The 26,185-nt window shown below is 60.1% G+C and overlaps 2 protein-coding genes across 2 annotated transcripts in view; one reads left to right on the top strand and one right to left on the bottom strand.

The window, feature by feature from the left end:
* The window catches only part of NKD1 (NKD inhibitor of WNT signaling pathway 1), a 52,885-nt gene extending 47,306 nt beyond the window's left edge, over positions 1–5,579 (top strand). Inside the window, exons 7-10 of the mRNA XM_070397735.1 lie at positions 789–936; positions 1,363–1,447; positions 2,989–3,116; positions 4,082–5,579. Of these exons, the coding sequence (XP_070253836.1) occupies positions 789–936; positions 1,363–1,447; positions 2,989–3,116; positions 4,082–4,680 (960 nt within the window). The 3' untranslated portion in view covers positions 4,681–5,579. The remainder of the gene's footprint in view (positions 1–788; positions 937–1,362; positions 1,448–2,988; positions 3,117–4,081) is intronic.
* Positions 5,580–18,787: 13,208 nt separating this feature from the next.
* Positions 18,788–24,029, bottom strand: SNX20 (sorting nexin 20). The gene is made up of 4 exons (XM_070397941.1): positions 23,924–24,029; positions 21,790–21,924; positions 21,184–21,335; positions 18,788–19,850 (listed from the first exon to the last, which is right to left on the bottom strand). The coding sequence occupies exons 2-4, from the start codon at positions 21,914–21,916 to the stop codon at positions 19,182–19,184; spliced, it is 948 nt and encodes a 315-aa protein (XP_070254042.1). The 5' UTR covers positions 21,917–21,924; positions 23,924–24,029; the 3' UTR covers positions 18,788–19,181.
* Between the last annotated feature and the right edge of the window lie 2,156 nt (positions 24,030–26,185).

The raw sequence follows: 26,185 nt of genomic DNA, 5'->3' as shown, positions 1-26,185 counted from the left end.
GCACTGTTGCTGGGGATGTCAAATGGCGCAGCTGCTGAGAGAAGCAGCATGAGGGTCCTCAAAACATGATACACAGAACCCCCATGGGACCCAGCCCCCCACTTCTCGGTATGTGTCCACCGACATTGAAAAGAAGCGTCCTGAGGAGATGCCTGTACATCCACGTTCATGGCCCATCAGCCACAACAGCCCCAGCGTGGACGCAAGCCAAGTGCCTGTTGGCCGATCAGGATCAACCCACGGTGGGCTGCACCAGCCGTGGAATATTACTCAGCCTTGAAAAAGGGAGGGGATCCTGGACCGGCTGGCTGCATCGCGATGAGCCTCGAGGACATTATGCCGAGTGCAATAAGCCAGTCACGGGCGGACAGATGCTGTGTGATTCTGCCCATAAGAGTTGCCTACAGGAGTCACATAGACAATGTAGAATGCAGGTTGCCATGGGCAGGGGGGAGAGGGGGATGGGGAATTGAAAAAAAAAATCAGTTGCCAGTATCAGAGGTTCTGGAGATTTAACAGGAGGCTGGACCTGGCTCCTCGGAGATGCTCTCAGCCTGCGTGGCCCTTGGGCGGCCGCCTGCTGTGGGCGGGGCCGGCGCACACCTGCCTGGCCAGGGCAATGCTTGTGGGTGGGGGTGAAGGGACGGCCGAGTCTGTCTGTGTACGGGCAGGGTCGCTGGGCAGGTGATGGCCCGCCCGAGGCCATGGCCCGGAGAGCACACATCCCCGCTGCAGACGCCCTGTGGCTAAGGCCGCGCGCGCGGTTTCTGCTTCCCTCCCGCCGCCAGGACATCACCAGCCTGCTGCACACCATCTACGAGGTGGTGGACTCCTCCGTCAACCACTCCCCGACGTCCAGCAAGACGCTGCGGGTGAAGCTCACCGTGGCCCCCGACGGGAGCCAGGGCAGGAAGAGCATCCTTCTCAACCACCCCGGTGAGGGCGGGGCCAGGCGGTGAGGGCGGGGCCAGGCGCTGGCGCTGGGCTACCCTGCGGGCAGGTGGGGTTGTGGCGGGTCCTTGAGGGGGTGGGGTTTGGATAGAGAGAGGATTCCAGATGGAAGGCCCGAGGGAGCACAGCACGGCTGGACACGTGTGTGGCCGGCAGGCAGCCAGGGCAGAGGCTGGGCCGCCCGGGTGGGCCGCCCGGCCGTGGAGCCCAGCCCTGCAGTGTGGGGAGGAGCTGAGCAGGACGGGGGTGGCTGTGAGACCCCTCGGTCTGGTCCTGGCTCTGAGAAGCCTGGCCACCGAGCCACTGGGCAGCTGCCGGGGGGCCAGCAGCTTGGAAAACCTGGGCAGGACCCGGAGGCCGGCGGGGACAGGATCGAGCTGCTCACCGGGCTGTGTCTTGGGCGGGACTCAGACCTGCAGAGCACCAGGCCCAGAGCGGAGACCAAGCCGGCGGAGGAGCTGCGGAGCTGGGACAAGAAGCAGCGAGCCCCCCTCAGGTACGGCGGGCAGGGCGGGCCGGGCAGCCCAGGGCACCTGAGCACGGTTAAGCACCAGCTGTGTACCTGCGTCTGAGGGATCCCGAGCAGGAGCCTTCTGTCTACGCTCTCCTCAGAGGCAGTGATTTCAGGCGACAGGCTCACAAAGTTTGATTTTTAAAAATAACTGAGTATTGCCCGACCACGGGCGGGGCTCAGTGGTTGAGTGTCAACCTCCGAACCAGGAGGTCACAGTTGATTTCCCCATCAGGGCACATGCCCTGGTTGCAGGCTCGATCCCCAGTGGGGGGCGTGCAGGAGGCAGCCGATCCATGATTCTCTCTCATCATTGATGTTTCTATCTCTCTCTCCCTTCCTCTCTGAAATCAATAAAAAGTTTCTTTTAAAAATTAAAAAATAACTGAGTATAGGTTTACATTGCTTTATCCAAACGCTTTAGGCCAGAGAGGTTTGGCGTTTGGCGTTTGCTGGTTTGCACAGGTGCTCAGGGTGTATTCCTTATGTGTGATTTTGGGGTCTGGGCAGCATCTCGGGGTTTTGCATGTTGGTGTTTCTGCGGGCAGACGTACGAGTACCCACACCAGGTGGCATAAAGACCATGGCTGCCCTCTCCTCGCTTAGGGCCGGCGTGGCTGCCCAGGGGGTTAGGAAAAGCCCTTGCTTTCAGGCACTGGGGCTTCGGGACTGCACACGAGGCCTTCACTGAGGCTGCAGGTCCCTTTCCCCGGTGCTGGTTCTTCAACTTCCAGGAGGGAAGGAGAGAGGTGGGAAGGGAAAGGGGCTGTTTAGGAAGCATGGAGCGCAGGGCAGTGAAGCGCAGGGCTGTCTGAGACAGGAGGTACGCTGATTCCTAAGTGAACATGGAAGGAAAGTTCTGGACTTTGAGAAGCAGCAGCACAGGGAACAGAGAGAAGGGGGACGCAGGGGGCTCCGCGTGATGTGGGCAGGGGCTGACGATCACAGGTACCTGGGCTGGCTGCAGGTGGGGGGCTCTGCTGGGCAGAGGGGGGCCGGGAGGGGGGACGTGCAGATCACCGAGGCCCTGTGGGAGGAAGGTGGCCTCCGGCGGCGCCTCTCGCCCCGCCCTTCCGTGCACACACAGGGGAGGCCCGCTCGGGGCCCTGGGCTCCGGGGCAGGTACCAGCCTCAAGTCCCCTGGCTGGGGGGGGGGGCGGGGGCTTCTGCCCCCACACCCCCTGGGGAGCAGGCGGGAGCTAGGCCACCTGTCTGGGGTGTGCGGCAGGCACACGGGGCTTGAAGTCTGGCTTTGGGGCACCCTTACGTGTCGACCAGTAACCCCTGACCCCTGCTTTGGGCCTGTTCCTCCAAGAAAGCCCAGGGAGGCCAGGCCGGGGCTGTCTCCATGGACCACTCCCTCCCTCACACCCTCCCCAGGACCAGAGGGCAATCAGCAAAGGGTCCAGGAGGATTTGTCCCGTGGCTTCCCAGGAGGCTGTGGGGCTGTCCCCCCACCCCCCACCCCCCTACCCACCCCAGTGCCCCGGGCCAGCACCCGCCACTCACTTGCCTTCCTGTGACAGGTTCCAGGGGGACAGCCGTCTGGAGCAGCCGGGCTGCTACCACCATTGCGTGGATGAGAACATTGAGAGGAGAAACCACTATTTAGATCTCGCTGGGATAGAGAACTACACGTCCCAGTTCGGGCCTGGTAAGGCGGGCTGCGGGGAGGCGTGGCCAGGCCGGCAGGTGCGTCAGGCGGGTAATGGTCACCGTCCCCCCTGGGCTGGGGGAAGGCATGGCTTGGATGGGACAGGTTCCAGATGTTATTGGAGGCGATGACATTAAAAACCTTTAAAAAAAGTGAAGGAATGCCTAGCCGGCGTGGCTCCGTGGCAGAGCATTGACTCATGAACCAAGGGGTCGCTGGTTCGATTCCTGGTCAGGGCACATGCCCAGGTTGTGGGCTCGATCCCCGATTGTGCAGGAGGCAGCCGGTCCATGATGCTCTCTCGTTGATGTTTCTATCTCTCTCCCTCTCCCTTCCTCTCGCTCTAAAAATCAAAGTATATTTAAAAAAATAATTAACACATGCACAAGGCGAACCAAATCGGAGAGTATCTGAGGGCTTATAACAGTGAAGACCAGTCGTCCCACACCCACCCTGCCCTCCTGCCCTGCGCCCCTCTCCGCCCAGGGAGGACCCCACTTCCCTAGCTCTGTCTGTATCAGCTCTGCCGTGCCAGCTCTCGTCCCAGCTCTCGCTGAGACCAATGAGAACGGAGCTCAGATAACTTCACCCCACCCCCGCCCCCCATGCTGGCTTTCTGGGGTTACCTTGGAAGTTGAGGAACAGGCCTGCAGGTCTCCTTCACGCCCCAGGACCCCAGATGGGCACCCTCTCTGCCTCCCTCTCGTTCGCAGCTCTCCCTAGGGAGGGGAATTCTGTTTAAAGACCCCACCACACAGACACAGTTCTTCCCACTTAGCAGATGGCAGGGCTCCACTGCAGAGCGCTGTCCCCGAGGCCAGGAGGAGGCGGGGACGACGGGACTCTGATAAAGAACAGCCGGCCTTCCTCAGTCTCGGCGAACCGGGCTTGAGGTGGTCTGTGGGGCGCAGTGCAGCGCCGCGCACAGTAGGTGCTCATGGAATACCTGTTGCATTGCTTCCTAGGCTCCCCGTCCGCGGCCCAGAAGTCAGAACTGCCCCCCCGCACCTCCAACCCCACGCGCTCTCGCTCCCACGAGCCCGAAGCCGTCCACGCCCCCCACCGAAAGCCCCCAGGCGCGGACCCAGGCTCCTCCCACGGCCTTGACACCCCGTTCGCCAAGGTCCCGGAGGCCCAGCAGCGGCTCCGGGCCGCCCAGGACGGGAGCAAGCACTTTGTGAGGTCCCCCAAGGCCCAGGGCAAGAACGCGGGCGTGGGCCACGCGGCCAGAGGGGCAAGAAGCAAACCCCCTCTGGGACCCGCCGTCCCCGCGGTGTCCCCGTCCGCCCACCTGGCCGCCAGCCCGGGCCTCCTCCCCACCCTGGCACCCCTCGGGCACAGGAAGCACAGGCACCGAGCCAGGGAGGGCCAGCAGGGGTGCCGGGCCCTGCAGGCCCCGCTGGCGGGCGGTTCGGGGCCGGGCCGGGACCACCTGCGGGAGCTGCCCGCGCCGGCCGCCGTGGCGCACGAAGGCCAGGGCCAGGCCGGCCAGGCGGTCCAGAGACACGAGCACCACCACCACCACGAGCACCACCACCATTACCACCACTTCTACCAGACATAGGCCCCGGCTGCTGCCACGCCAAGGACCCCCCCCCCCGCCTTCTTATTCTATTAATTATTGTTATGATGACTATTGTTATTAATAATTATTGTTACTCCACTAATATTCAGCTAGCCTCCGTGTAGAAGATGTATGGACACACAGACTAAACCTTATTTATATGCCGTGGGGACTGCGTCACTCACCCGAGACGGGGCTCAGGGCTCCCTCGGGTTCCCAGCTGTGGTTTCTCGCAGGCCCACGCCCTTCCCAGCCCCCCCCCCCCCCCCCCCCGCCCCTCTCCCGGAGCCCTGGGCCGGAGCCCTGCGGCGCCCCCATCGCTCCCAGGAGGGCACCCTTTCCGCCAGCTCCCAGAGACCCTCGAAATCTCCGAGAAGATACACAGCTGCTACCTCTTAGTATTATTCCCGTTTCCTTCCACCCTGGACTGGTGGTAACGCTCCGAGGATCTCAGCGGACAGCGGGCCGCCGCGCTGCCTTCCGGCTGTTGTGTGTGTGTCCCAGCCCAGAGCCTTCGCTGTCCTTCCTGCGGGATGGTTCCCAGTGGGGTCATGCCTCGCCCGCCCGGAACGCGGCCGTCTTCTCTGCCCGCACAGCCCGAAGACACGCGTCTCCGCTCCCTCCTCCTCCTCCTCCTCGCTTCTTTAGAAAGATACGCACACAGTTAAAGACTGCCCCGAAACCAGACTCCTCGTTCTGGAAACCTCTGGGAGGGAGCCGGCCACATCAGCCACCGTGGCTTCCCCAGGCCGGGCAGCGGGGGAAGATGCGGGACCTCGAGTTCTCCCCTCGGCAAAAATCCACACGGCCCGACGCGGTCCCCTGACGGCTCTGTATCTATAGCTAGACGCCACCTGTCCATGTCGATGTATCTTTCTATAAATATACACTCTCAGGTACCTTCCCCGTGTGCCCGAGTCCCTGCTTCACTTCCCCAGGCCCCTCTGAGCCTCCTGCTGGGGCCACGGTCCATTGGATGCAAACAGCCGCTCATCTGTCCTCAGGGGTCTCTTCTGTGGTTCAGGCTCTGACAGGTTTGGACAGGCCTGCTGGGGCTCAGGAGCTGGGGTGTGTGTGTGTGGGAGGGGGACAGTGGCCAGAGCTGGCCCCAGGAGCAAGCTTTTGTCTGATGGGGGCCTGGCGGGACCGGAAAAGGACCGTTCTCCACCCATCGGGACACACTCACATGCTGCTGGTTGAGAGAGCCACGGGCAAAGCCGGCAGGAGTGCAGGATCCAGGCCAGCTCTGGGGTGTCACTTTCAGGCCTGCAGGGGATGGAGAAGGTGAGCGATGCCGCCAGCCTGTGGGGACCCTGCAGGGACCTGCCATCCCCGCCTCCCTCTCCCGCCCACCCTGCTGAAGCCGTGGGGAGCTGGAGGGTGGGGGAGCTGCTGATGGGGGTCCGCCTGCAGGCGGCGGGCGTCCTTCCCGGGTGGAGAAGAGAGTGGAGGGTGAGCCCAGCTGCAGGCCTGTCTGCTGCTTGGTCTCCCAGCTGCCACCACCTTTCCCAGAGCCTCTGGTTTGGGTCCAATGTGGTCAGCAAGGCGTTCTTTTTGAAAATACTGTCTGTGTGTGCCACCAAATGATTGGGTTAGTGCCGGTGCGCCTGGGAATGGATTAATACAGTTCATCCTCAGGACAACCCTGGGAGGCAGCCAGTGGAAGCTCGGGAGCTGGAGCTCAGAGAGGTTGAGTAACTCACCCAAGATCACACAGCAGGTGGCAGAGCTGGGGTTCTAGTCTTCCCCGCCGTCCCTTAGCCACTGCGTCTGGGCTTCTGACAGTCGTTGTCCAACACAAACTGATGGGAATGTAACCAAAGCAGGGAAGGCAGGGAGGAGGGAGGAGGAAGGAGGGAGTCACCCCACCCCACAAGGTGCTTTGTCACGGTGTGGGTGCTGCCAGCTCTCTGGACCTCACAACCAAGTGGGAAAGGATCTTACACTAGGCCTGTGGTCGGCAAACTGCGGCTCTCGAGCCACATGCGGCTCTTTGGCCCCTTGATGTGGCTCTTCCTAAGCCTTAGGAGGACCCTAATTAAGTTAATAACAATGTACCTACCTATATAGTTTAAGTTTAAAAAATTTGGCTCTCAAAAGAAATTTCAATTGTCCTGTTGATATTTGGCTCTGTTGACCAATGAGTTTGCTGACCACTGCACTAGGCGAATCCCAGGAGAATATTCTGATTGGCTGGGCTCAGAGCCTGTACCAACCCTGGACCAATCAGCGTAGCCCACTGGGGTCACATGGCCAACCTGTGGCAAGGGGGCGGGGTCTGTGCCAGGAAGGAGAGGAAGGATGCTGAGCAGACAGGAGCTCCTGGTACCCTGGCCCAGAATTGCTGCAACCATGGCAACGAACCAGGGCCGGGGTCCAGGCAGGGAGCCTCTCTGTGGCCTGGTGGCCATGGGGCAGCTCTTCAGCCTCTGCGAGGAGGTCCCATGCTGCCCGCCCCAGCCCCACGGCTGTCAGGCGTCTATTTCTTGGTCACTGGGATTTATTTAAAAATCACTTTGAGAAATAGTGGCACACACAGATAAAAGACCAAAGGGTCCAAAAAGCTGTGCCGTGAAAAGGACTTGCTTTCGGCATCTCTGACTCCCTTCCCGGCACCTTCCAGGGCCGCCCCGCGTGGCCTGGTGGCGGGGAGCACAGACTCGGGGGCCAGGCCGCCTGGATTCACTTGGGATTCTGTGCCCCTTGAGCCTCAGTTTCCCCTTTAGGGAAGGGGATCAGAAACGACTTACCCCACAGAGTTGCAGTGAGAATTCACTGAGCCAACACTGTGGCTGAGCCTTGGGAGCACGTAGAAGTGTTCGCTGCCACTATTTACAAGAATAAATGCATCTACAGACGATAGCTCCCCATTTAAAGTCTGTTAACTTTTTTAAAAGACTTTATTTTTTTTCCCCCGAGCCGATTTAGGTTTGTAACAAAATGGAGAGGAAGGTACAGAGTCCTGATATCCCCGCTCCTCCCACTCATGCACCGTCTCCCCCACTGTCAACATCACTCACCGGAGCGGTACCTTTTAAAAATATATATTCTTACTGATTTCAGAGGGGAAGGGAGAAGGAGAGAGAGAGAGAAACATCAATGATGAGAGGGAGTCACCGATTGGCTGCCTCCCGCATGCCCCCCACTGGGGATCGAGCCTGCAACCTGGGCCTGTGCTCTTGACCAGAATCGAACCCTTCAGTCCACAGGCCGGTGCTCTACCCACTGAGCCAAACTGGCTAGGGCCAGAGTGGCTTTTTTTTTTTTTTTTTTTTTTTTTTTTTTTTACCAAGAATGAACCTACATGGACACATCATAATCATCCAAATCCACAGTTTGCCTTGGGGCTCACTGCCGGTGTTTGTTGGAAATTCCATGGGTAGTGACGTGTATCCATCATTATAATATCATACAGAATATTTTCACTAAATACTCTCCGCCTACTCATCTCCCCCTCACCCCCACTATTGTTCATTTTAAAAACATTTCTAACCCGATGTGGAGCAGAAAACGTTGTGTCACAGCGACTCGGACCTCCCCCGGGCTTTACAAGAGCGGGCCTTTGGCAATGTTTATTTCAGATCTATTTTTAAGGAGGAAAACATGGCAGCCCCCGCCTAATCCCCCGGCCAGGCCCGCGCCTTTATTTTTACCCGAGCGGGAGCATAGCGTTCGTGCTCGGGCCTGGTCTCTGTGACCTCACGTCTTTGGAGACCTGGCTCCCCGGGGTGGGCCGTGCAACTCAGGCCCCTTCTCTCCAACAGCTGCTGGGATTTAGGGAGGCGGCCCCACCCCTCCCTGCAGGCACGTGGGGCTCCCCCTGGGCGGGGCAGGGCCCTGTGCCTGGCTTGCCTCGGTGCCCACCAGCAGGAGCCCCGTCCACAGAGTTCAAGAGCACATGACTTCCGTTTGGATTCTGTCGTTGATGACCCCTGGAAGCTGTACACGGGATTAGAAGTTGAAGGAAGAAGAGAGAGAAATGGAGGGGGGACTACAGCAGTCCACAGTGCTCCTTGGGGAGGCTCTGAGCCATTTCCCTGCAGGCTGGGGTGGGGAGGCTTTGTCTTGTTTGCAAATCAACCCCTGACACCCCCACCCCTCCCACCCCGTTCTAGAGCCTGGGCCTGGCCCCCAGTTTTGAGCACCAGCTCATGGAGTCGAGGCCTGAGCAGTTGTCGGGGAGACAGGACCCCTGCCTCGCCCACCTGCACACAAGCACTCGCTGGTGCCCGGATGCCTCGTTTCTGCTGACCTGCCACTGGGCACCGAGGTGGCCCGGGTGTTCAGGTGAGGCCTGCAGCTGCCATGGCCCACTGTCACCTCCTGGGGGCCTGGGGTGCGTGCACTCCCCACCCAGCCATGCCAATCACACGTTTTGGCAAAGGAAACAGCGGGGAGCAGTTTCTTTAGCGCCCACACCCCCCTTTCTCCGCGTTTAGATGTCAGATCATTACAGGCTGGAGGGGGGCTTCCTCACGGGGCAGGGGGTGGAGGCTGCCTGCGTCCCAAGTGCCATTCCTGCCAGGCGCCGGCACTCATAACGGCTCCTGGGAGACCTGTCCACGCTCGGGAAGGAAAGGGACCCCGAGATGTGCTTCGTGGGCTGGGACCCCTCCCCCAGACCCCTCTGTCCATCTCCAGACCCCTCTGTCCATCCGCCCTTTCAAATATTTACTGATCAACTGCTATGTGTCAGGAACCATGCTCAGCACTAAACAAAACAGACCCCCTCCCTACCTGCCTTCACAGCTTTCAGCCCAGTGTGTGTGTGTGGGCGGGGGGGGGGGGGCGGGGGGGGGAGGGAGGGCAGCTGTCACACAAAAATTACATGGTTACCAACTGTGACCACTTCTGGGGATGAGGAGGAACTAGCCAGGTGAAAAGCGAGAGGAAGCAGCAGGTGCAAAGGCCCTGAGGTGGGAGGTGGGCGGGCCATTGGATGAACTGACCAATCGGACGCCAGTGAGGCCGAGCGCGGACAGCAAGGCGGGGGAGCCCAGGTGAGCAGAGCCTGGGCGGGAGTGGGGGGGGCGCGGGGGGGGGCAGGGGAGAGTCTGTGCATCACTCTGGGGGAAACATCAAGAAGTTGGAGGGTCCACAGGGCGGGCGGGACAGGACGGGACCGCCTGGCCACTGAGTGGAGGAGGGGCTGGCAGCAGTGGCCCGGCGAGCGGGCGCCCAGGGGTGGCCTGTCGGGTAGAAGTTGCTGATGACATTCCTGCCCATAAAACTGCTCAGGACCCCGGGGATCAGCAATACCTTCCCCGCTGCTGAATTAGCGGGAAGTGGGGGGAGGCAGGCAGTGAAGCTGGGAGGAGCGAGAGGACAAAGGCAGAGAGAACCAGGCCTCGATTTCCTCCCAGAATCGGAAATGCCAGGAGAGGAGAAGGAGGCGGGCACGATATTGACTGAAACGCGGGGGATTGAAAAGGCCCTGTGTTCCCACTTGGGGCTCCGCTTCCCACAGACAGCCCGGGGCCTTTGAAGCCGGGCGGGCCCAGTGGGGAGCGGGCTTCAGGCAGAGAGACAAGATGCTCAGGGGGCGGGGCGGGGGGCCGGGCGGCCGGGCTCTAGGAGGCCTGCTCCAGCCCAAAGAAAGGCAAATCCAATGATAATGTACATCTGTTTCAGGGAATTTATAAGCTTTGAACATTTTTTATGGGCAGATAAGTGGGTCCTTTTCTTACCATAACTTAGGACTTCAAAGCTGAGTGTGTGGATAATGCAAATTGCTGAAATAGGAGATTTTCCCGAACAAAGAGGTTTCCAAAAAAGACGAGGAAGAAAAAGGGAGAAGGGGAGAGAGACAAAGGAGGCTAATTGATGCCATGTCTTTTATGTGCGCGACACAACCGGACGGACATTGATTTTTATGAAATAGGAAATGCACGGGCGGGGAGGAGGAGGCCAGGAGGCGGGAGTGGGGGCTGGGACCGGGGCCCCGAAGGTCAGGCCAGGCTGTGGGTCAGCCCTGGGGACACGGTCCCCTCCTTCTCGGAGCCCTCGCCCTTAAAGGGGAAGACAGACAAATGGACACAGGGGACACTTCTGAGCCCGCCAAGGCCCTGTCGGCCCAGGACCTGGTCCATCCGAGCGAGGCCCTAGGGGGCTGAGGGCTGGGTGGAGCCCGGAGGTCTGGGGACTCAGGCATGATCCTGGCAGGCGGGAGGCATGCTAGGTGGGGAGGCAGCTGGGCAGGAGCCCTGCGTTCTGCCTCTGCTACCTGGTCACCGGCCCCCTGAGCTTTTCTGCCTCCCCTGCTCCCCCACCAGCAAGTAGCCTGTGAGCTCCTGGAGGGCAGGGACACAGTCAACACTCAATATGTGCCTGTTAAATGAATGAATGATGGAATGAATGAATGATTGAATGATGAATGGCTGAATGAATTAATGATGGAATGAATGAATAAATGAATGAACGGCATGGAGGGTCAACCAGCTCTGTCTCTTCCCTATGTTCGTGCCTGCAGCGGAAGGTTCAGACGGGAAGGGGAGGTAGGGAGGTGACCCAGTCTCCTCCCCCCCCCCCCCCCCCCCCAACACACACACACTGATTAGATCCAGTTCCATCTGACCTGGGCCCTCCCAGACCAGCTTCTGTGGATGGCAGCATCCACCACCATCCCCGGCCCCTTGCCCCTCAGACACCCCATGGAACGTGGAACGCTCCGGAGGCCCGAGGAGGCTTCCTGTCTCGTGGGCTGGCAGGGGGAGGGGGTTGGGGGGCTGGATTGGCCAGGAGCAGGCAGCCCTGAGTCAGGTGCCCCTTGCCGGGGGCGGGCCGGTGGCTTCGGATGCAGGGCTTAGGGAAGAAGACGATTCCTGATAACACAGAAGAGGCGATTAGGCGAGTGAAGCCTCGCTGGGCTGGCTGGGAAAGGATCATTAATAGGCATCCGTTGTATTTTTAGAAGTTGTGCGGGGCGTGGGCGCGGGGCCACCTCAAACACAGTGACACCCCTGCCTGGTGCGGGCCGGAGGGAGCGTGGCAGGGGCTGCGGGAGGATGAAAGGTGTCCTCCCTGGTGCTCTCCCTTGGCGACATCCCTTCGGAGACGATGCTTATCGCTGGTCCTTTCATCTCCGCTCCACTCGCATGTGGCTCCGCTGATTAAACCCCCTCCTGGTTGCAATCAGCGCCTGGGCCTGGCGGTCAGGTTTCCCCTGGAGGCAGAGGTGGCCTCGCGGTCCCGTGGGGGAACTGCAACCACATCTATGTCTGCTCGGCCGTTGGGGAGGGGCTGGGGGCTGACCCGGCCTCTCCCCGGGGCTGGCCCTTCTGGAAGGACCGGAGCCGGAGCCGGAGCCTGGACGCCTGGCCTGTTGTCTTCAGGGGATCTCGGCCAGGCCTGCTGACCTGGGCTGTGGCTGGGAGGAGGGCTCTCAGAGCCCCTTTAAAAAAAAAAAAATTAAAAATATATTTGTATTGATTTCAGAGAGGAAGGGACAGGGGGAGAGGGAGAGAAACATCAATGATGACAGAGAATCATGGATCAGCTGCCTCCTGCACGCCCCACACTGGGGATGGAGCCCGAAACCCGGGAATCGAACCCTGACCTCCTGGTTCAATAGGTTGACGCTCAACCACTGAGCCACACCAGCCAGGCTCAGACCCCCTCCTTCTTATAGAAGGCGGAAGAGACGGAGGAGAACCCTGAGGAGCCACCCCAGGCAGGGAGAAGGAGACGGGAAAGGATAAGACGTGGTCACCGCACGGCCATGTTTTGTCCTGATGAGAGAAAAGCCTCAACTCTGTATGCTAAGCCAGAAAAGGGAGTTCGTTGCTGCCACCTTCAGGTACGGTTTTGATCCAGGAGCTCCAGGTCACCGGACTCTGCGTCTGTCCCTTTCTCCCCCCACTTTGGGCTCTAGTCCCTCAGTCCCTCTCTGCCAGGTCCCTGGCTGCCCCAGTCGGTGCCCAGGATTGCGTTTCGGTGGTTCTGATGGGCTCCCGCCCACCTTGCAGCCCATTGCTGCGGCCGGGAGAGTCCCCGACTCCACTCTGCCAGGTCTGAGTCCCACACACAGCCCACACCTGGGGCTGGAGTCAGCACCCCTGACCCAGATGAGGGTAGAGGAAGGGTGGGCACCCTAAAGTGAAACCGGGGCCTCTGCCAGAAGAAGGGGAAGTGCATGCTGGGAGGCCCACCCAACCCATGGTGGCTCCTGGCACCGAATGATCAGCCTGCCCGCCCAGCCCCCCCCCCCCCACTCCTGCCTGCAGCCTCTACCCTTATCTCTGCACCCTCCCCGCCCAGATCCTAAAGGCCACCCAGCCCAGGACGCCTGGGGTCCTCCCGCCCCCGGAGGAGGGAAGGGGGGCAGCCACACTCTCTCATTAGTCTCTCCGACGTCTCTTGTCACCCATCAGGGGAACACGCAAGGCCTTTGATCACAGCACGAGGAGAGAGAGTATTAAAACGCAGCCTGTGAGCATCTGCCCAGCGCCAGGCGGGGAGGCCGACCGCTGCCGCTTTCAAAGCAAAACCCTGGTTTCCAGGCTCCCGGCTTGCTTGTCTGAGGGCGGCTCAGGGGCCGCCTGCAGCTCGGCTTTAAATGGGCCAAGGAGCCCTGAGGTTGGGGAGGCGTCCCCAAGGGGCTTGGGGGGCGGGGGTTCCTGGGGGGGAAGTCGCAGCCCAGACCTTGAGTCTCAGGAATCGGGGCTGTTGAAGCTGAATGGCCAGCAGGTCCTGTAGCCTTGCCTCCTGCCCCCCGCCTCACCCCACCCCGCCTCCAATCTCCCCTTTTGACCCTCAGAAGCGATTTGGGGGAGGCAGGGCCCAGGGCCCGCCTGCCCCAGGGGGTGCTGTGGGACAAGCAGCAGTGCTTTGCTGAGGGCCTTTCATTGTCCGGCACCAGGACAGGCTGTGGGTATAATTCATGAGGTGGGGGGGCGGGGGGCAGATAAAAATGTGGGGAGGCTGTTCGGAAAGCATCGCAAATTCCAGCGCGCACGAACCCTTCAGGGAGAGGGCCTGTCCAGCCACAGAGGTCAACTGCCCACGACCCCACCCTGCCAGCCACTCTTCCGGGTGACAAGGCCCCGCATGGGTGGTTCTGAGACCAAGGGGGCTGGGCAGGGGCGGGGAGTGGGCAGGGCAGGAGGTTGGATTTGCCAATAAGAGTGACCTAGTGGCCCAGCCCGTGGCTCAGTGGGTGAGCAGCAACCTGTGAACCAGGACGTCGAGGCTCGATTCCCGGCCAGTGCACGTGCCCGGGTTGTGGGCTCCATCCCCAGTGTGGGGCCTGCAGGAGGCAGCTGATCCATGGTTCTCTCTCATCATGGATGTTTCTAGCTCTCTCTCCCTCTCCCTTCCTCTCTGAAATCAATAAAAATATAAATTTTAAGATAAAAAAAAATCTGTAAAAACATTTTTAATGGTTAAAAATCCAAAATGTATATAGATACAAAACAACCTGCTTCCTCGGGGCGGCTGGACCACAGTGTGGCCGCTTTCACTCCCCCCAGCGTGTGGGATTCATCCCTTCACGCTGCATAGCATAGGCCGTTTTCAGGGCTGTATACTATTCCCCCGGCGGCTACTCCACCCCGTGCTTATCCGTCTCCTGGTCGGTGGGCCTTGGGGTTGTTCCCCGTTGGGGGCTGTTGTTGGACGTGGTCCTGCTCCGAGATTCTAGTCGGGGCGGTGGGGTGAGGTCCGCCCGTCTCTGTGGGGCACCTTCCTAGGAGCGGGCGTGCCGGGCCCTCCTAGAGTCCCCCATGTCCGGCTTCAGGAGAGGGTGGCCGCGCGCTTCTCCCAAGTGGATGTACCAATTGGCGCTCTAACGAGCAAGGGGGACTGCTCCCTTCTTTCCCTCCCGCTCCCCTCTCCCTCTTCCAACCCGCGCTTCACCCGCAGTCTGCAGGGGGCTCAGGTGTGGGAAGGTGAAGACTAGTCCAGGTGTGCGGCCAGGAGTCCCGTCCCCTCCCCCCTCCAGTGGGCAGATGGATGGGGGTCCCCTCCCCCGCACCATCTGGGTCCTCAGAAGCTGGGAGGTGGGGGGAGGGAGGTCTGGGGAGGAGAGCGATGCGGTGGTGCTCTGGGCACCCAGCACCCTCCTGTTGGAAAAACAACCCTCCCCATAAGGAGGGAGGTTTAAGCAAGCCCCCCTCCCCCACCCCTCCCCCCTTGGGAGCCAGCGGGTCACACAGGGGAGGCTGCGTGCCCCCTGGACTATTTTTATGCGCCCTATTTTGTTGGGAGTCGCGGGTTTCACCGGCTCCTCTCTGATCGCCGGGGAGGCGAAGGGGGGTGGCATTGCGGAGGCCTCCTTCCGCCCCTGGGGCCTCTGGGCTGCGGGGCAGAGGGTGGGGGAGCAGACACCCAGGCGGGGAGGTCCTGAACCCCAAGTCCTGGTCGCCGGGGACCCCAGCCAACACTGGCAGTGGCGGAGTGGGGGAGGTTCAGGGGACAGCGAAGCATCCGCGCCTTCCCAGCAAAGCTTTCCAACTTCTAGCGTTATTTCCAACCGCTTTGAACGGCTTTTCAAAGTCTTCTTTTCTCTTTCGGGGAAGGCTGGGTCCCCGCTGTTTCATTCCCTCGCTCCGCTCCGCACCGCCCGCCCGCGGAGCCTCCAGGGCGGCAGCGCCCTCTGCCGGTCGCTATTCAAACTTGAGGAACAGGTCCTCCTAGATGCCGCCTCCCTCCAGCAGCGTCAGATGCAAAGGGGAAAAGAAACATCTTTGTTGCCTTAAGGGCAATGGAAATGACCAGTCAGCCTGTGAAACTCACCAGGAACGAGGAAATGCACAATAAGCCATGGCGTTTGCTGCTTGGTTGCTTGAAATAAGGAAACGGGAACATTACAAGCCGGTTGACCCAACCGGGGCCATGAAACCAAAAGGATACAATGAAACCAATAGCCATAGCAGGGAAGGATACTATGTTGCAGGGACACGCTGACGACAGGCTGATACAATGTAACCACACTGTACTTTTTCATACTTGGATACACGTTAATGGTGGAGACATTTATCTAACTCTAAGATGACTCCCCGTGTAAACTGCGGGCTCTGGCTGATCATGTGCCAGTGTAGTTTCATCAAATGGAACCCCTCGGGCGGGGATGTTGCTAATGGGGGAGGTTATGCGTGTGTGTGTGTGGGGGGGGCGGGGGTCAATGGGAAACCTCTGCACCTGTTCCTTAATTCTGCTGTGAACCGAAAACTGCTCTAAGAAAGTCTATTACATCCACAGAGCAGGTTACAAAGCCGTGTGCGACCTGTTCCTGTTGTAGGCTGGGCAAGCTGATCCCGGCTGCTGCGCTGTGGGGCGGGGGGCTGCCCTGCCCAGGAAAGGACTTGTGGGTGCTCCCTGCATCCCCTCCAGAGGAAAGCTTCACCGAGGGGGCCTCTGGGGTTGCAGAGAAGGGAGCATGTGAGCCCAGAGCTGCTGCGGCCATCTTGTCACCAGGAGGAGAGAGACGGCCCGCCCGGAAAGCAGAAGTGACACAGAGAAAGTGAAAGTGAGGAAGAGGGACTGGGTGACAAGGCTTCAAGCTGGTCTGCTCCCTCGTCAGGTTAACCGGCTTTCTGTCTCCTGACACTAAAGGGTCTGTGTGCCCTGAACTCAGCCTCCCCCCCCCCAATCCCCGCCCCACCAGTGGGTTCACTTTGAGCTTCTTACTGGAGGAGGCACAGATGTGACTTGTTAGGCGTCTCTCTCTTGGCACCTGGAACCTTCCTCTCAGCGGGCTCAGCCAGGGTAGGGGCTGCCTCCTTTCTGGGCCCTGTCCTGGGTCCCCAGGGATGGAAGCGGTTCCTGCCTCAACAGTGCCTTTCTGCTTCCCCTCTGCCTACAGTTCTCCCCTCCCCAGGCTGCCGTGGCCGCCTCCTTAGCTTCCCCGGTGGCTCCCTCTATACCTCCTCCTCCGAGAAGCCCTCCCTGACCACTTGGCTGAGGGATTATTGTGTCTGCTCCACTGCGGGTCACATCGCTGTGATGTGGACACCCCACTCTGTCCTGGAGCTGCCCTGTCTATGTGACCTTGAGGGAGTCCCCTCTCCAAGCCTCAGTTTCCCCACCTGTAAACAGACACAAGTGAAGAGACCTTAAAGCAGTGGTTCTCAACCTTCTGGCCCTTTAAATACAGTTCCTCATATTTTTACCCCCAACTATAAAATTATTTTCGTTGCTACTTCATAACGGAAATGTTGCTACTGTTATGAATCATAATGTAAATATCTGATATGCAGGATGGTCTTAGGCGACCCCTGTGAAAGGGTCGTTCGACCGCCAAAGGGGTCGTGACCCACAGGTTGAGAACCATTGCAAAGGGTGCCTCAGGGTGAGAGGGCCAAGGACATCCCAGCCCTCTCCTCGGCTCCCTGACTCTCCTGCTCTGCTCATTGTTGGCTGTGTGACCTCGGGCAAGTCACTTAACCTCTCTGGGTGTCTGTGTCCTGCCTGTTAAATGGGACAAGGACTCCTCCCAAGCAGAGCTGGAAGGGCAGTGGCGAGGGGAGCCCTGGGCACCCAGCACAGAGGTGGCCACTGACATGCCGTTTCCCACTGTGGCTTGGGGGAGGCGTCCCAGGCACAGGTCTCAGGGCATGTCTAACCCCCCCCACCCCGGGGGCACAGGGCAGGAGGGAGAGGCTGCTGGAGGAGGCTGCTGTCTGAAGGACCCCCCAGCCCCTGGGGAGAGGGCCCAGAGTGGCTTTGTCAGCTGGGCGAGCTAAGAGCTGGCCTGGGCTACCAGCTGCAGGTTCCTGGCCCTGGGGTGGGGCAGGTGTGTGGGAGGAGCCTATGTTTATGGGAGGGGCTTAGGTGTGTGGGAGGGGCCTATATGTGTGGGAGGAGCCTATGTTTATGGGAGGGGCTTAGGTGTGTGGGAGGGGCCTAAGTGTGTGGGCGGAGCCTAGGTGTGTGGGAGGGACCTAAGTGTGTGGGAGAAGCCTATGTGTGTAGGAGGGGCTTAGGTGTGTGGGAGGGGCCCAAGTGTGTGGGCGGAGCCTAGGTGTGTGTGGGGGGGGGGGGGGCGGGCCTGGGAGGCAGGAAGACAGGGCGAAGACAGGCCGAGCAGCTGCTGCTCCTCAGGCACCTCCGCGTCACGTTAACTTGCCTACATCGAGGGCCTCCTGCTTGCACGTGCGCAGACAGGAATCACTTGTGAAGAAGGGGCGGGAGCTTGTCACCTGCAGATTCTAACTCAGTGGGTCGGGTGGGGCCTGACATTGGGCATTGCTGACCAGCTCCCGGAGAGGCTGATGGTTCTGATCCCAGGCCCGGCGTTGTGGTGGGCCATGCGGAAGGCTCCCTGGAGGAGGAGGCACGAGGAGCGGAAGGACTTGTTCCAGGACCTAAGAAGTGCGTGGGTCCTTGACTTCTCCAGCAGCAGGGAGCCGCCGGGAGGAGCTGCCAGGAGGAGACGGCCCTTGTGGGTCCTTCCAGGCCCTCGGACCCCTGTGAGGGAGGAAGACTGTGGCCAGAAGCCCCGGAGACCGACGGGCCACCGCTGCCAAACACCTGGGAGGGCGGCACCGAGTGCCAGCAGGAGAGGCAGGTGGGCAGCCCCTTTAGGAAACCTGGGTGAGTCCATTCCCTGCGCACAAAGTGGGAGCCAGCCCCGCCTTAGGGGTCCTGATGGGGAGCTCCCTGATATGCTTTTGTAGGTCCCCTCCACCCCCTTATTAGGTTTTTTAAAAACCTCTCTCTACCGCACACATGCACCGGATATGTGTGATTTTGAGGTGCACACGACCCCCGAATCTGGCTTCCCCCTCTCCACTGGCCTGGTCCGAGGCTGACTTCCTTGGGAGAGGGTCAGCTCTCACGGTGCCAGGTGCCTGGCCCCAGCCTCCCCCCCAACCCCCCACTTTGCCAAGACCTCCCTGTGGAAGAACTTTGGCCAGGGGGTGTGTATCCAGACCCCAAACCTGCAGTGCAGATTCTAGAAGATTCCCCATCCCCACCGGTGCCCCATTAGACTCATGTGTCCCTCGTTCGTTGTCCCTCTGCACCCAGTGGGCTGATGCCACGCGTACCCTGACATCCGGGGCCAACTCTTAGCTCGCCCAGCTGGCTGCCCGAATCCTCTACTAACCCCCCTCCCCAACCCCTGTTGGGCATTCTTTCTTTTTAAAAAATATATTTTTATTGATTACAGAGAGGAAGGGAGAGGGAGAGACAGAAACATCCATGATGAGAAAGAATCATGGATTGGCTGCCTCCTGCACGCCCCCTACTGGGGATCAAGCCTGCAACCCTGGGCATGTGCCCTGACTGGGAATCGAACCCTAACCTCCCGGGTTCACAGGTTGACATTCAACCACTGAGCCACGCCGCCGGGGCTGGGTTTGTGGTTTTGAGATCAAGTGAGCCTGGCATCTAAGGGACACAGGACACAGCAGAGGCTCCAAGGACTCCGGAGGGGGAAGGGGGGCTCAGCTGGACACAGCTGGGGAGTGGAGGACGACAAGTGGCCCCACGTGGCTATTCCATCCAAGAGGCGCCCCAGCAGCCCGCAGAGCCATGGCGATCCCAGGTCTGCAGCTCGCGGCTCAGCTCAGATACTCGCGGACGGCCAGCTCCTTGAGGGTGAGGCCCCGCGGGCCGGGCTTGCGCAGCTGGCTGGCCTCCAGCCGCTCCTGCAGCGACACGAAGTCCTTGCCCAGCGCGTAGGCCAGGCGCACCATGGCGTCCAGCAGCGGCGCGTAGTAGCGGTGGCCCTCCCGCGCCCGCAGCCGCTCCAGCGCCCGCTCGCCCGCCGCGAAGGCCTCCAGGGGGCGCTCGAGCTCGCGGTGGCACACGAGCGCGGCGCACAGGGCGGGCACCACGGCGGCCGGGCAGTGGCCGGTGAGCTTCTCCTGCAGCGGCAGCACGCGGCCCAGCAGCTCCAGCGCCCGCACGTACTGGCCGGCGCGCAGGCAGCCGAAGGCCTCGCGCAGCTCGGGCCGCGTCAGGAAGTCGATGAACTCGCGGGAGCGGCGCACGCAGCGGATGGCGTGCAGCTGGCGCAGGTAGTCGCGGAAGGCCCGCGTGCGCGCCGCGATCAGCCCGGGCGCCAGGTTCCCCAGCAGGTGCTTCTTGGGGAAGGCCACGTCCTCGATCTCCTCCGGGAACGCCCGCGCCAGGCCGCGCTGCAGCGTCTCGAAGTCGGAGTAGCGCCGCTCCAGGACGGCCTTGGTGCTGTCGAAGCTGCCGGTCTGGATGACCACGATTTGGTACATCTGGGGGGAAGGGGGGTGGAGAGAGAGAGAGAGAGAGAGAGGAGATGGCCTCGGAGCGCATCCCAAGGAGGGTTTGCACTGCCAGAGCGAGCCTGGCGACGGGAAGAATGATGATTGGGATTTAAAGCACACCCTGAAAATGCGCTTTTTTTTAAAAAAAAAAAAAGTTCTTCTTCAACCTGAGGATATTTTTCCATTGATCTTTTAGAGCAGCGGTTCTCAACCTGTGGGTCGCGACCCCTTTGCGGGTAGAACGACCCTTTCACAGGGGTCGCCTAAGACCATCAGAAAACACATATAGAATTACATATTGTTTTTGTGATCAATCGCTATGCTTTCATTATGTTCAATTTGTAACAATGAAAATACATCCTGCATATCAGATATTTATGTTACGATTCATAACAGTAGCAACATTACAGTGGTGAAGTAGCAACGAAAATAATTTTATGGTTGGGGTCACCACAACATGAGGAACTGTATGAAAGGGTCGAGGCATTAGAAAGGTTGAGAACCACTGTTTTAGAGAGAGTGGAAAAGAGAGGGAAAGACAGAGAGAAACATCCATGTCGATTGGGTGCCTTCGCAGGTGCTCGGAGGAGCTGCCCCAAAGGTGAGGCCCTTCCGCGGTCAGTAATGTCTCCCCCAACACAGGCTGACGCCCACTGGGACCTCAGCTCCCCCCACCAGAGCTGTCCCACCAGGAACTTTTTTTAAAAATCCTCACTGGAGGATATTTTTCCCATTGATTTTTAGAGAGAGTGGGAAGGAGGGAGAGAGAGAGAAACATCGATGTGAGAGAGACACATCAACGGGTTGCCTCCTGTCTGTGCCCTGATCGAACCTGCAACCCACGCACGTGCCTTTGACTGGGAATCAAACCCGAGACCTTCCAGTGCTCAGGCCGATGCTCCGTCCGCGGAGCCACACTGGCCCGGCCACGATCGCCTTCTCTTTATGGCAGGGGCCTGGCTTTCCTATTGGAGGCTTTTTCCTAGAGATGCATCTATTTCGTGTTTTCCAAGAAGTGACCCATTTTAAAGGAAACTCCTAGGTAAGTGACAATGTCACTGATACAGGGATGTGGCAACACGGCGCAGGGACACAGATGCCCAACCCCAGGTCACGTGGGACAGAGGGCTCGTTCCTCGTGGGGATTGGGGGCCGTGGCTCACAGGCCTCCGGGCCGCACGCAGCTGGCACAGTGCCCAGCGCGCCATCTTGCTCGTTGGCCCTGTTCCCCGGCATCTCCCCCAGCAGAACTGCGGGTGAGTGTGTGTGAGCCCTTCCAGGCTGGGGAGCCGAGGCCCGCAGCCCCGGCCCCGGTGCTTACCACAAACCTAGACAGCTTCTCCTCCTCGATGCGGGCCGAGGCGATCTCGAAGAGCAGCTTCACGGGCTTCCAGCTGCCCTTCTCGCCCCGCCAGTACTCCTGCAGCTCCCGCGTGGTCATGCCGGAGTGGGCGCTCGGGCTGCCGGCCGCGTCTGCAAGAACGGCACCCCGAGGCCTTGGACCAGGCCCGTGCACATGGGGGCCAGGCCTGGGGGGGGGGGGGTGCCTGGGTCTGCCTGGATGGGACATGGGGTTCCCAGAAGAGCTGTGACTCCCCCGCCCCCATCTGACCAAGAACAGGGCGAGCCGGGCATCAGCTGGACCCTGGGCCCCACCTGGCTGAACCCATCCTGCCCCAGACGGACAACCTGAAGTGGCCCCTCCTCCCCAGGCGGCTCTGGTTGCAAAATGCAACGTGTGTCGTGTGTCGCGGGCTCACTCCGGCCTGCAGGTGGGCCCCTGCGGCCCGGCTCCGTGTCCCCTGCAGGATGAGCCGAGCTAAGGGAGGTGCCCTGCTGTCTCCTGGCTTCTGCTGAGGTACCCACATGTGTGTTTCAACGTCTTCCCACCTCCGTTCCCCCGACCACGCCCCGTGCCTCCGCTCACCCGAGTCCCCTTCAGGTCCTGGAGGCGGGAGGCCAGGGCCGGCGGGCGCTTCCTGCCTGGCCTCTGCTGCGCTCGGGGACAGGAGTCCTGCCCACCCGGGGCTCCCGGGGTGCGGGGCACTTGCCATGCTCCGGGCTGCAAGGGGGACAGGAGAGAACAGTGAGAGCCACTCGGGGTGGGGCCCTGGTGGGTCCTGGGAGGCCAAGGACCCGTCTCATGGTCCCCCCTGCTGGGCCTCCGCTGCCCATCCAGCTGTCTGCCCACTACCGGATGCCAAACCAGGGCCCAAGGCAGAGCTGTCCTTCCTTCTTGTTAGGATCCTCATGTTACCTGTTGCTCTGAATTTCTTATTTTATTTATTTTTTTTCAATATATTTTTATTGATTTCAGAGAGGAAGGGAGAGGGAGAGAGAGAGAAACATCGATGATGAGAGAGAATCACTGATTGGCTGCCTCCTGCACGCCCCCTACTGGGGATGGAGCCCGCAACCCGGGCCTGTGCCCTGACCGGGAATCGAACCTGCAACCCTTTGGTGCCCAGGACGACTCTCCAACCAACTGAGCCACACCGGCCAGGGCCCCCGACCACTTCTTCCCCACTTCCCAGTCCCCCAGGTTCTCACACCCACTGTCTTATTCAGTGCCCCCCAAACCTGTCGGGACTCCCGGGAACAGAGGCGGGTTGGCCCAAGGTCCCATGGCTGGGGAGCGTGTGAGGCCCTGGCTGAGTCTCTGCCCGCAGCACCCGCTCCCTCCCTCCGCGGGAATCTGGGGCGGGAGGAGCGTGGGACCTCCGCTTTATGGTAAAGGAACCGAGACTTCAGAGCAGTCGGTGGTGGGCAGGGCCTGAGGTAGGACAGAAGGTAGCCTGCCTGCCTTCAGGGTCCCCTCAGGGAAGGGAGGCAGCAGGAGGCAGCGGGGTGCCCAGGTTTGGTTTATGCCAGTGGTTCTCAACCTTCCCAATGCCGCGGCCCTTTAATACAGCTCCTCATGTTGTGGTGACCCCCAACCATAAAATTATTTTCGTTGCTACTTCATAACTGTAATGTTGCTACTGTTATGAATCTTAACGTAAATATCTGATATGCAGGATGTATTTTCATTGTTACAAATTGAATATAATGAAAGCATAGTGATTACTCACAAAAACAATATGCAATTATATATGTGTTTTCCGATGGTCTTAGGCGACCCCTGTGAAAGGGTCATTCGACCCGCAAAGGGGTCGCGACCCACAGGTTGAGAACCGCTGGTTTATGCAGTAACCCCTGTGAATGAGCTGAGTGAACGAGATCACCGGGTCCCTGGCACGTTCCTTGCCTTCTCTGTGCCTCAGTTTCCTTTATACAAACAGAACCCACTCCCTGAGGCTGGTGTCCATGGGCAGCATCCGCTCAGGCCCCCCTGGCCGCCCCCTCCCCCGGCCCCGCACTAACAGTCCCTCTCATTATCTGACAGGCAATAGATGCTTTGAGAACTAATTGAGAAATAACTCTTAATCAAGGTAGAAGTTGGAGCAGCATTGTAAACGTCTAAGGCAGATTAGAAAAAGGGACAAGGAACACATTAGCAGGGATTCAGAACACGAAGGGTGCAGGTGGCCTGGGTCTGCGGGTGGGTCCCGGGGTGGGGCTGGGCTTGAGCTCTGGCCTGTCCGACTCCAGGCCTGGTCTGCACCCTGTGCTCCTGTGGCCTGGACAGAGGTGGGGCACGCTGCTGGAACTGTCCCCGCTGCCATCGCAGCCTCCTCGGGGGAGGGGTGCTGGGGGCTTGGAGAAAGCAGACTCCCTGGCTCCCAGCACCAGAGTCCAGTGTAGCAGGCCTGGGGGTGGGCCCTGGACTCCCCAAGTCGCCCAGGACGAGGCTGGTGCAGGGGTTCCCTGGCACCACCGTTTGAGAAACACATATTCCCCAGGTCCAAGAGGGACTGTAGAATCGCCTGGCACTTCCGAAGGAACTGAGGCCGCGGAGGGTTGAGGAGCGGCTCCCTGGGCTGTCCCAAGGCACACCGAGGCTGCCACCCACCCCTCTCGGGCCCACCCTTCCCCCTACAGGTACTGAGGGTGGGTCCCGGGCTGCCCGGCTCAGGCCCCCGGGGGGCAGAGGGGCACCAAGCGTGGGGTCCGACACTGACCTCTGACCTGCGGCTTCTGGCCCCGTGTGTATCCAGGGGTCCGGGAGGGGTGTCATGGGGCCCCCTTCAGCTCTGCATTTGGGCTCCGGGCTGTGACTTTGCTAAGTTCCCCGTTTGAAAACAGGAACTAGGCTGTGCGGCCTGCCCGGGCGCCCCAGCCCATTGGCTGCTGAGGAGGCGCTAGTGGGGCGCCGGGCAGGGGAGCAGAAACCCCTGTGGGTTCGAGCGGGGCCTCGCCGCCCACAGCCTTGAAGTGGCCTGGCTCTCCTCCCGAGTCCCACACAAACACTGGCCTTCGAACCTTAGCTCCCAAAGCTCTTTCTGTTTTTTTTTTTAATCCTCACCCGAGGATATTTTTCCATTGATTCTTAGGGAGAGTGGAAGGAAGGGGGAGAGACAGAGAGAAACATCAGCGTGAGAGAAACACATCGATTGGTTGCCTCCTGCACCAGCCCTGACCGGGACCGGGGCTGGGGAGGAGTCTGCAACCCAGGTACATATCCTTGACCGGAATCAAACCCGGGTCCCTTTGGTCCTCAGGCCGATGCTCTATCCACTGAGCCAAACCGTCCAGGGCTCCCAAACCTTCTTCGTGTTTGCTGTCCTATCCTATGAGCTAGGCATTGACAGATGGGGAAACTGAGGCTAGGAGCACAGAGCTGGTGGGACCAGCTCTTGGAGTCCAGGTGGCTCTTCTAGAATTCAAACTGCCTGGGCCCTCGTGGCTTCTCCCGGCATTCGGGGTAATCCAGACCCCTCCTGCGCCTGGCTCCCTCCCCTGCACACTGCGTGTGGTCCCCCTGCGAGCATCACTTACACTCAGCAGTGTGGGCACTGCCTTCTGGCCTCAGACACGCCCAGCCCTCCCCTGGCACCTCCTGCAGCCGCGATGCCCTCTCCTGTTTCCTCCGCGACTCGCTCTCATTTTCAGCGTGCAGCGTGCTTGTCTCGCCCTTGGCGGCCGCCCCTGGCCCCTCTGTCTGGACCTGCATTGTTTGCCTATGTGTTTGCTTTTTTCATTGCTGGTCTCCCACGCCCGGATGGCGGGGCTCCGTGTTGGCGGTCTGTCCCTACAGCAGTACCTGCCATGGGCTGTGGGTGCTGGGCAGTTGCTGTGTGCATGAAGGAATGAGCGCTTGCGCAAATGAATGAATGAATGAGTGGGTGGGTGATGCAGAGGGTGGCGTTCGGGGCTGGGCTCCAGCTCAGCCCTGACTCACTGGGTGCCTGGGGGGAGCCGCCGCCCCTCTCTGCCTGTCAGCTTCCGGAATTGCAACATGAGGTAATTGAGGATCCTCCTCGCGCCATGGAGCAAGCGACGGGAAACGGTACACTGCCGCTCCCCACGCCCCAGGCGTCCCACAGTTGGGAACCCCAACACTCACACACTTTTTTGGGGGGTACATGCAACAAGAATTGATCACTGCCAGCTGTGCCTCCACAGGCCTGGCATCGAAAACCCGAGCCAGCGAGGTGTGGGTAGTTGTGTCAGTTTTATGTCTCCTCACTGGGCATACACACGTACGCCTTTGAAAAATCCTAGTGGTTTTTCCACCGTCTGACCCAGCAGTTCCCCGCCCAGGTATTTGTCCAAAGAAAATGAAAACACGAACTCAAAAGGATACCATGCCTGTACGGGTGAGAGACTGACGCCCAAGACAGCAAATAAGAAAGTCCGTGGCGTGCGGTGTTTGGATAACCGCCACGGAGAAAAACGCAAAATCAGCCAGGGAGAGAGGGAGCCATGTAGGTGTCTAGAGGAAGAGCATTCCAGGCAGAGAACAGCGGATGCAAAGGCCAGCGGAGGTGGCGCATCTGGCACAGCCCAGCAGCAGCAGGCGGCCAGTGTGGCCACACAGAGTGAATGAGGGTGAGCGTGAGGAGGGGGCTCCCCGAGGGCGTGGGGTGCAAACAGCAATCCTAGAGCCCCTCCTTGGCCTTTACTCTGAAAGGGGGAGTCCCTGGAGGGATTGACGCAGACGCATACCCAGACTTTTATTTTTAAACAGGTTCGCATTGCTGCTGTTGGAAGCCTGGCCAATGGCTAGGACCTCCTGCTGTTGCCCAGGTAAGAGATGCCAGGGCTTGGGACCCCGGTGGGCATGGAGGTCTGGCAAGAAGCGGCTGCGTTCTGGGTGTACTTTGCAGGTCAAGCTGGAAAACTTCCTCCCAGGTGGGCTGTGGGGGATGAAAGATGAGTTGGCAAAGTTTTCCAGTTGCTCTCTCAACCCCCCCCCCCCCCCATTATATTTTTATTGATTT

This window comes from Myotis yumanensis, unplaced genomic scaffold, assembly GCF_028538775.1.
Source record: "Myotis yumanensis isolate MYYU_CA2020_CCGP unplaced genomic scaffold, mMyoYum1.0.hap1 SCAF_18, whole genome shotgun sequence".
In the NCBI taxonomy this organism is placed as follows: Eukaryota; Metazoa; Chordata; class Mammalia; order Chiroptera; family Vespertilionidae; genus Myotis; species Myotis yumanensis.
This window is presented reverse-complemented; position numbering and strand designations above follow the sequence as displayed.

Excerpts from the sequence above, each read along its gene's own strand:
- SNX20 (XM_070397941.1), bottom strand. The coding sequence starts at position 21,916 with ATGGCAAGTGCCCCGCACCCCGGGAGCCCCGGGTGGGCAGGACTCCTG. Across the intron at positions 21,336-21,789 it reads AGGACCTGAAGGGGACTCGG|ACGCGGCCGGCAGCCCGAGC; the intron begins GTGAGCGGAGGC and ends CCGTTCTTGCAG. Across the intron at positions 19,851-21,183 it reads AGAAGCTGTCTAGGTTTGTG|ATGTACCAAATCGTGGTCAT; the intron begins GTAAGCACCGGG and ends CCTTCCCCCCAG.